Source organism: Ricinus communis, chromosome 5 (assembly GCF_019578655.1).
Source record: "Ricinus communis isolate WT05 ecotype wild-type chromosome 5, ASM1957865v1, whole genome shotgun sequence".
Taxonomy (NCBI): Eukaryota; Viridiplantae; Streptophyta; class Magnoliopsida; order Malpighiales; family Euphorbiaceae; genus Ricinus; species Ricinus communis.
This window is the reverse complement of record NC_063260.1, coordinates 19,532,228-19,542,802: the sequence shown is the minus strand read 5'-3', so window position 1 is coordinate 19,542,802 and position 10,575 is coordinate 19,532,228. Positions and strand designations below refer to the sequence as shown.

The window sequence follows — 10,575 nt, the reverse complement described above, 5'->3', positions numbered from 1 at the left end:
GCTGTGGTCTAGACCATAGTTGTTGGTGGGTTAATTATGTATTAATTACTTATCAAGTTGTTCTGATGCCACGTGCTATTTTGCCAACAATTTCCTTGTAGATATTAAATAAATTGTGATATACTCGTACAATTAATTTTGGTGTATATACTTATACATTTAGTCAATAAATAAAGTGATGATTTATTATTTAATGACGCTTTATTTATAAAACACTTATAATATATATTATTTACTTAGAGTAAGTAAGTCTTACCTAATAAATTTATTCAAATAATATTTTGATCATGTATAGTGCTTTAGTCTTTTACATATATAACCTCTCTTTTTTTCTCCTTATAGAACCGAGTTTTGTGTGTATGAAAAATAAGAGTGCTATAATTAGTCTATTGAGTAATAATCTTTCTCCTTTTCCTAATGGTGGGAGTATTTGATGAAGTAATTAGTATATGATCACGTATTAGTTTTCCTTGTTCAGTTCATAAGTAACTTCATATGGGATTTGTGTAACAAAATTGTTAATGGATGAGCATTTGATAAGATGAATGCCAATTCATGACCTAATTATCAAGTCTTTTCAAATCTGCATATGTATGATGACAACCGGCATTTTTATATAATTCAAGTACTTGTTTGGATTAGGGTCCTACTCCTAATAAATTTATTTAACATATATATATATATTCAATTATCACTTGCCAATGAATAACGATGCAGATTATTAATTAAACTTGTAAGCAATAGACATCAAGCAAACGGGACGACTGTGGCCTATTCCATGAAATGACTTCATCTTCATCCAAACACATATACATTCTGGGTTTGAATTTAAAATAATAATAACTAAAACAACAAGTTTTTTTTGGATATAATGCTGCTAGAACAATGGACATAAAAGCCTTAAGAGATACTGCGTGTGTGTTATTAGGATACAATTCCTCAAGGCCAAATATACTTTAATTTCGTGACAAATATGGTGATTCCATCCATCATCTAGCCACCTAATATTTGCATCTGGATATTACATCACAAATTAATCATCATTGACACATTTTGTTAACGATCCAATTAAAACAACTCACCATTTCAGGTTATAGATAGATTAACTTTTTTATAATACGAAAAAATAGATTTAAACAGGTTTACTTGTCTAATTTGTGAGTGACATAAATAAATATGAATTACACAATACTTATAAACACATTTATTATTATTTTTTATATATATATATATATATAAGTAATTTTATCATTTATCAAGATTCAATTATATCTTAAAATAATAATTCAAATCTGAATCATTTTATACTTAAATAAGTATATATTTTAAAATTTAAATGGATAATTTTTATTTAAAAATATATATTTCTTAAAATTTGATTTATTAAATGGGTTAATGGAATCAACTCGTGTAATCTAGTTAATAAATATGTCAATATTAGAATTTTATATGACACACTTAATTAAACTAATCATATTTGAATTAATTAATTATTTTTATATTATATATGTATGACAGTAGAATAAGAAAAGGCAAGAATTGTCGGCCCTCCAATTTGGCATGCTAAAAGTTACGTGATATGAGCAGACTGGTGATCACTTGGACATTATATGGAAGGGATTCAAATTATAAGGGACAGACAAGAAACTCTTTTTGGTGATATAGAATGGGGTAGCTGACTAAGTCCAAACGCTAAAGGGTTAGCTATTATAGAGAAACCTAATATTGTACAAGAGGTGTCAACCCATACAGGCACCTAAAATGCGCCAAAAAGGTCCCATGGCTTCCCTAAGGCACTTATCACCACATGTACCTTAGTTCAATAACAGGTATAATTAGATGGGAAACTGAACTCAATTCCTTTGGGTTTTGCCATTTAGATGTGTCAAATCAAATTACAAACTGGCATATTCAGACTAACTTATATATACGTCTAAATTATAATAGCATATTGGGACCATGTATGGCGTGTGTCAAGGTCTTTCTTTGATTGATAGAGGGTTTTTTTTTAATGTGTGTAGGCCATATGACTTTTCTGGATAATAAAACACTTTCTTAAAAGTTTTAATACAATTGCATATATAATATTTGAATTAAAAATCTTAATTAAGCTAAAAAATATAATTGCCATATTATCTACATGCTCTCTTTAACTAAAGCTTTACATAATATAATTAGATGTTGAAAGAAGCAACTTCTTCCAACCTCGAATTTCTCTCTATGATCCATCAATTTTACATTCTCAACAATTTCAATTATTTATCTAGAATCACAATTCAAGTAATGATTTTTGGAATATTTCATGGTCTTGAGATGTTAAAGTTTGATTTTATGTTCTTTCCAACTTCCTATTCAGAAGCAAAAAGGAAAAAGAAACAATTTTAAATTTGAAACATGTGCGTATGAGGTGGCATTCGATATTATCCTTGTACCTAACGCTAGCTAAAAGTGTTAAGCTTCACAATGATTTGTATGGATATATAAGGGGGTGACTAGTAGTTGACTATCGAAAATCCCCTAAGAATAATTAATCAAAATCACATTACCTCCAATACTATTTGATTGCTCATAATTTTGTCTTTCTACATGTATAATATAAATATATAATAAAGGTTAAATCAATCTATTAGAGAACATAGTGTAGATGTTAATAATATTATTATAAATTTACAATATAATTAGTTGTTTATTCGTATCTTTCATGATTTTGGTTGTTATTTCGATTATAAATTAAATAGATAAATATTTAATATTTAATTATAATTTATAATATTTTAGAGACTAATAGCAAATTAAATATTTTTAAATATCCTTCTTAATTTTTTAAGATTTTAAAATTTATTAATGCAATAATATAAAAATTATTTTAAAAATATTTATTAATTAATTTTAATAATTAATACTATGAGTATAACTCATATTACTGTTTTTTTAGGATTAAAAAGTTATTAATTAATTAAAAATTAACTAATCATTGAATATCATATTAAAAATATATTTTAAGATGTTATTTTTTAGAACTAGAATTATTATCTAATTAGAAAACTGATTTATTAGTTAATATAATATTAAAATATTATTAATATACTATTTTTTAGAATAGAATTAGTATCATTATCTCATTGAAAAAATATTTATTAGTTAATAGTTAATATAATAATAAAATATAATTAATATGTTATTTTTTAAGATTAGAGTCCATGTCTAATTATGAATGTAATTTATTAATAAATAAATTAATAGAAAAATTTTAAAATCATATATAAACTTAAATTTCATGTGTCAAAGATAAATACACATGTTAAAATAAAAATATTAAAAATTAAGCATATAATATTTAATTAAAAAAATAATTTATTAGTTAATATAATATTAAAATATAATTAATATATTATTTTTTAAAATAAAATTAGCATGATTGATTAGAAAACTATTGAGTTAATATAATATTAAAATATAATTAATATATTATTTTTTATAATTATAACATTATTTTAAATTTTATTAAATTTATACTTAGATTATATTAATATATGGGACCTTTTGGGACTTGTAAGACGTATTTAAGATAGAAATCATGTGTTCAAGCTCGAAAAATTTTAGGCAAGCTTGGATACTAGTGGCATGGAACTCTGAAGCCTTAAAATGGTTGGGCTAGGCTATATAATATATAAGGCCCTACATGTCAAATGATTGGGCTTGTATTACGGCAATAATGGGCTTGTATCCAGAAGGATAAAAAAATAAACCAGAGACCTTTAGTGTGTTGGACTGACGTGATAACCAACTACACCACGATACCATTGGCAGATGATCCTTGGTAATACATCAATTTATCACAAAAATTGCCAGCTACCATAGAGCCTTTCATCGTAAGTTCTTACTTTTTATTTTGGTTTTTGCTTTGATTGTTTTGGCTTTTGAAATTTTGCTGTTCAAATTTGGGAATTTGTGGTTTACAGTTAGGTTTTTAGTTCGCTTTTCTGATATTTTAGTCTATTACAAATTCAGCCAATGCAACACGAAATGTTTTCAGGTCAGCAAGAAATGTCTGTGTTCTTGAATTGAGTTATGCTTGTTTGCCCTAATTTTGATGATTTTAACCTTAGGATACAGAATATGTTATAATTGTTGATTTAAATCTTGAATTGAAGTGCACTTATGCTTTATATTTGGCATGTGATTCAGGGGCCTTTGCAGGAGCATCTTTAGTAGTTATTGGGCCTTTGTATTTGGCATAAAATGCAAAAGCTCCTAGTATTATTATCTTATGTAACTAATCCACTGCTTGTATTTTTTGATTTTCAGGTTTGTTGTTATGTATGTTAAGCAACTTCAAGATCTCATGTTAGAGTTTTGTTTTCTTGTCTTGGTGTTTGTCAAGTATCATGAAATCATCACAAAGCAATTATCAAACACTAGTATTAAAATCTGCTATTACCTCTAGATTCCTCCTCTTAGCTCTAATTGTCCTATGGCGCAATCTCCTCCACCCCTACGACACTTCCTCTCCCCTGAACCCTACTTGCCTCTCCTCGAACTCCACTACCCATCATCATCATCCTCATCAGAATATCCAATTTCCACGAATTGCCTCTGCAATTGAGCAGAGTATAGTGTGGGATAGTGTCTACTTTGTTCGAATTGCTGAATGTGGTTATGAGTATGAGCAGTCCTATGCCTTCTTGCCTCTGCTTCCCATTTTTATGTTTCTTTTTTCCCGTACAGGTTCTTTCTTTCTCTCTCTCTCTCTCTCTCTCTCTCTCTTATTCCAGAATTTTATGCCTCATTATATCAGAAGTAGATTTTGATTGATACAGTTTGTTAATTGTGGAATTTATTGTCACAGTATTCGCGCCATTGGCTCCTTTTATTGGAGTTAGGGCTGTGCTGGCATTGGCCGGATATGTGGTTAATAATGTTGCATTTGTGCTTTCTGCGGTTTATCTTTACAGGTGAGATGTTAATTGGTTACTAAATGTTCTGTGACACCCGGTACCAATATTCAGTCGGTATGGGATGCAACTTTAGAAGTTCTAAATGATTTACTCAATTTGACATGGCTAAGGGTTTAATATTGTTTCATTTGATATAAGCATGAAAATTTGATAGTTTATCCAGACCAACTCCACATTGCAAATGGGTTAATGCTGTTTCCTTGATAAAAGCATGAAAATTTGTTAATTTACCTGCACCAACTCAGCATCAAAAATGAGATTAATGCTGTATCCTATTATAAAAACACATGAAGAAGGTAGGTCCGATTGCTTTCACTCTTCCTTGGTTTTATGTTGAAATGATCTACTAGGTGGTTATGCTTAGCTATAATTATTAGATAATTAATAATGTGTTAAGTAAAAGGAATCAATTATTTGGATACTCTCTGCTGTAAATAATCTGATTGCTCATTGTTGTTCTTCCCTTTGTTGTCCAACAGGCTTTCAGTAAGAATTTTGAAGGATCCAGAAGCTGCACTGCGAGCGTCGTTTTTGTTTTGCTTCAATCCAGCTTCTATTTTTTATTCATCAATGTAATTCTCTTTCTCTCTTTCTAAAAGTATGTTTAAAAATTGAATCAGGCTGAACATTATGATTCTCACTGGCGTTGCAGCTATTCTGAGAGCTTGTATTCCCTATTCTCACTTGGAGGATTGTACCACTTAATATCTGGTGCAAATAACATCGCTCTTCTTTGGTTTGGTCTCTCTGGTTGTGCAAGGTCTAATGGAGTGCTTAATGCTGGTTATTTCTGTTTTCAGACAATGCATCGAGTTTATGATGATGTATTCTTAAAAAGACGTTCTTCTGTGAGTTTCTATTTCCTTTATCACCATGTTATATCTCTGTTCAAGTATTTTTGTTTAATCATTGCTTATAAATTATACTACACATATAAAATTTAGTTGTAAAGATGATTACTAGTTCAACTTTTGTTAACATTTTGCAAATTAACATATTTGTAAAATTCAGCGTCTTGTTGACTGCAAACTTAGTTCTTATAAAGTTGTGTTCATTCGCTAGTGATGCGTGGGATAAGGGTGTATCCTTTCTAATTTCCTATTTTTGTGCTAGTTGGCAGTTCAGGGAATTATTATCGGAGTATTGCGTGCTGTATGTATATTTCTCCCATTCATTGCATTTCAAGCATATGGCTACCACAATATATGTCATGGACGTGCCCTGGACAAAATGAAGCCTTGGTGCAAATCTAAAATACCATTGTTGTACAATTATATTCAGAGTCACTATTGGTATGTCAATCTTGATTGTGGATGATGGTTTTTCCATCCTTCTATTTAACTCCATCCTTCTATTTAACATAGTGTCTCTGTACTCTGTATGAAGTTAAAAGTAAAATCTCATAGATATCATTTTAACTTTGAGAACTGAAAGTTTTTAAATCTCATTCACAGTGAATTTGAAGTTTCTATGTAACTCTGGCGGAACTTGGCTGTCCTGTAGGTTATAATTAGCATGCTTGATTCTTCTTCTTCTTTTTTTCTTGATGAAATGATTTATCCAATAATTATCATTTATTTATACTCCATTTCATAATCAACTGTAGTGTGGCAATGGATAAACTGGACCCATGGACATGTGTGAATTCTCAATTTGTTCTCTCTTACATTTTGGTCTCCTTTTGATCCTAGGGGAGTCGGTTTCTTGAGATATTTTCAGCTGAAACAGTTGCCAAACTTTCTGCTTGCATCTCCAATACTGTCTTTGGCGCTTTGCTCCATCCTCTATTATGTGAGATCACAACCTGAGATGTTTTTCTCCCTGGGTTTCAGAGCTTCTAATTGGGAAAAGAGGTCAATAGCTTCATCTTTTTCTCTAGATACAGATTCAGGACCAAACACTACTCACTCTAAGGATAACCCCTCTACTAAAATGCAAGGTACTAAAACCTGTAAATTATTGTTAGATCAATCTTAACTCTCCTATTTCAGCATGCAGCATCTTAATCATTAATAGTTTTTTATGAAATCAACTTTTGAAATATAAAAGAGTGAAAGAATAATTATATGAAGCTGGCCATTGATAAGCATGCGTGATTGCTGTTTAATGTTTATAATACTTGTGTGTAATTTTCAAGTAAAGGTTTTTTGATTTAAAACTTAAGCAATTTTTCTGCTTGTTGCAGAAAATAACAATCTTAGAAACAGGAAACAAACAATCAAAGGTGATGATCATCCTATGATTCCTAAAGAGCACGATTCATTACTGAAGCCAGGATCCTTTCATACCTATATTATCCCATGTATTTTGCACTTGGGATTCTTGGCAGCCACAGCATTCTTCGTTATGCATGTGCAGGTGAGACTTGTCCTTGTTCAATGGCATATTTCTTCAATTTGCTGAAAAGTTTGAGATTGCTATATTAAAATCAAAAGCAATATTCAGTTGCCATGATGTGAATGTTATCAGTTTTCTGATATTCTGGAGGCTATATGTATTCCATTAGAGCTATAATTAGTAGTCAAACTTAGGAAGTTGTTTGCTGCCACTGAGAGCTTATACTGTTTCAGTTTCAAATCTTTGGAGGACTGGTTAGTTGTGTATTGAATTCTATGTTTCCCAACTTTATAGCCTTCCAGGGATGATTAAAGGTGTCAAAATATTTGTTCTGTCGGGATTAGGCTTGCTACTGCTATGTAATCCATGAACAATCAATAAGTGACCTACAAAACTTAGAATTGTGTATTTCTGATTTGGAAGTTGTGAATCCAGAACTAGGATTTTCTAATTCTTAAAAATAAAATAGTTTAGTCCATGAGTAGTGGTCAAAATATACTGTTTGTTTGGAAGGATGTTGCTGCTGTTGACACTTGTTGAACTTGTGCATTAAGGTGTACATGTGAATCTTGCAGTTTGCTGTTATGATATCTAACATGCTGCTTGCTTGTAGCTTTTCATTATTATACTAACTTTGAAACAATTTGATGTGTTCACTTAATATTCATCATCCAAAAATGGATAATAAGTCATCTCGTCATCTAAAAATGGATAATGAGTCATCTCGTCATCTAAAAATGGATAATGAGTCATCTCGTCATCTAAAAATGGATAATGAATCATCTTTTCATGTTTGTTCCTTTGATAATTACAGGTTGCCACACGTTTCCTGTCTGCCAGTCCTCCCCTTTATTGGTTTGCGTCACATATAATGATGTCTCGTGGTATTAGTAAGAGGTGGGGGTACATGATTTGGGCATATTCTGTAGCTTACATTCTTCTTGGCAGTCTGCTATTTTCGAACTTCTACCCTTTCACTTGATTAAATGATTGGTGTTTTCCTCTTGAGCAAGATGAGAGTTTCTCCTGTTAATCAGATCTTAACGATGCTCCAAAGATAATTTGAATGTGAGTGCACAAATCATGGGAATGTGCTCAAATTCTCCGTTCTTGTTGGAAAGTGCAACTATGAAGATTTTTGGTCGTCGCCCTGTTTTTCTGCAGTAAACGAGAAGCACTGACCCTATGTTTACGAACTTTAGCAGGATGAGTTTTTTTTTTTTTTTTTTCTTTTTCTGTCGCCTGCCAGTGAAATTCACTGTCATAGGTAGTACTGTTGCTGGATAAAACAAATGAGATTAAAGCATATTATACTTTTCTTATTAAGAAGTATATTTCGTTGATGCATTCCTTTTTTCAATTATTATTCCTTTGGATTGTATTCTCATCAATCATCACGAATGCCGACAATTCTTTTGTTTGCTAATTTATCTCAAACTGGGATTCGAATTTCTCATTTCAGGGCTCCCCAGATGGCTTTAGTGTCACAAAGTTCAATCTAATGGTGTGACTCACCAGAAACCATGAATACTGACTTGTTTATTGTATTTTAGGTTTCTCTGTGGACATAAATTTCAGCCGTTTTCCCTTTTAACAACTTTATGACAGGGTTGGAACTTGTAAGTTGGGATCCCAACAATTTGTTTGCCACTTCATTGATGCAAAATAAGTATCCCCTCATCTTATCGTAAAGTGCTCTGTGGATGTTATATGTTGCTGGCTTTGCATATGTAGGGCAGGCAAGCTATCATTTTCCACAACCTCATAATAGAAATTTTCATGACCCTAAAATGAGTCTATTCCAGTGGAAACAAAAACCCATTGGCTGCAAGATTTATCGGCGGTGAACTACTTTGGGACCCATAAATATAAATTGCATGAAAGATAAAATCTCGTGAATCCTAAACTCTTGTAATATTAGGCCACGAATACAACTACCCTCCTGTGTCTGCTTCTGCTTCTGCTAGCCATGCAAATGCAATTCAATTCAATACAAAATGCAAATGCAGTTTCCTCTCTATTTTGTCCTCATAAAGGTACTTCTTCTTTGTCCTTTTCATTCACGGGCCAATGTTTCTATCCATAAATCCAAAACTAGAAACAGCAACATGGAATCTGTTTAAACAAAAACTAAACTCGGAAACCTCATCTCTTCCTATCGTTCTCATTTCTTTAACCATTTTACGACGTGCTGTTAGTTTTATGTTTACATGCACTCTTTTTCGGGTTGTTTTAAAAATTTTGTTATGTTCTTTCTTTCTCTTAAAAGAAACGTATAGATTTGCCAGCTAAAACTTATGAATAATTGTTAGTTAGGTTCACATTGTTGTATTAACAAGTACATACTTATATTAGTTTATATTAGATTCTTCCTGCCAAATGACTAATGTTCTCCAACAATTTATAATCAAACTATATTTTTTTACTACAATCTTCTTGAGGAGCATTCTATGTTGTAGACTACTTTTTTTCTATAGAGATAGAAGTTCACTTGGTTTACTTAATTTATGAGAATTGTAGCTATTCTTTTTATCAACTCAATTATTTCATTTGATATGATACAAACTCATCATTTTTTCCCCCTAATTTACCACTATGTGATACCTAAGAATTTGTCGTCTTAGTTGTAATTTCTAGGGAATATATAATTGACTTCACCTTAAGGCAAAAAGTAGGAACTCGCACATAATACAATCTCTACATCTAGTACAAATTCATCATCATTGCATCCTAAAGTTTGCCTTGAAAGGCCATTCTCATCCATAACTAGAGGCATTCATTACGTTTTCTTCTTTCTTCTTTTAACTATAATTTTAAAATAAAGGAACATCATCATGGAATAAAATGTGATTGCATATGGATATATAATCACCTGCAAATTAGTCTTTAGTGATCTTGGCCACACAATGAATTTTTTTGACTGGTATCCATTGCAATCATATCATAGTTTTAACCATATCATTATCTATAATACGACCCAATAATTACATCAGAAACATGATTAGTAGTCCCTTTAATTTTACTTTACTCTTATCATAAGCATGTTCTCAGAGCGGATACAAATTGTTCTGTTTCACATTAACGCCAGCTTTTCTCTCACAATCAAACCGCATGTTTTCCAGGGACGAAAGAAAAAATAAAATATAAAGAATTTGTTTAAGCCGAAAGTTTACTCAGGTTAACTCTTAGTTTAATTAAACTCGGTTACAACTCGATTATAACTTACTAATTTATATATTTAAAAAAAAAAAAGAAAAAAGGAAAAAGAGAAAACAAGAGC

At 30.9% G+C, this 10,575-nt stretch overlaps 1 protein-coding gene across 2 annotated transcripts; it reads left to right on the top strand.

The window, feature by feature from the left end:
- The first annotated feature begins 3,719 nt into the window (after positions 1 to 3,719).
- On the top strand, positions 3,720 to 8,642 carry LOC8279625 (GPI mannosyltransferase 2). Of its 2 annotated transcripts, XM_048374068.1 has the most exons (10): positions 3,790 to 3,872; positions 3,963 to 4,036; positions 4,309 to 4,728; positions 4,850 to 4,955; positions 5,438 to 5,530; positions 5,611 to 5,806; positions 6,072 to 6,250; positions 6,650 to 6,897; positions 7,144 to 7,316; positions 8,110 to 8,642. In XM_048374068.1, the coding sequence occupies exons 3-10, from the start codon at positions 4,389 to 4,391 to the stop codon at positions 8,275 to 8,277; spliced, it is 1,503 nt and encodes a 500-aa protein (XP_048230025.1). In that variant the 5' UTR covers positions 3,790 to 3,872; positions 3,963 to 4,036; positions 4,309 to 4,388; the 3' UTR covers positions 8,278 to 8,642. The 2 variants fall into 2 exon arrangements, with proteins under 2 accessions (XP_002527781.1, XP_048230025.1); XM_002527735.4 differs by lacking the exon at positions 3,963 to 4,036 and having other exon boundaries at positions 3,720 to 3,872.
- The last annotated feature ends 1,933 nt before the right edge of the window (positions 8,643 to 10,575 follow it).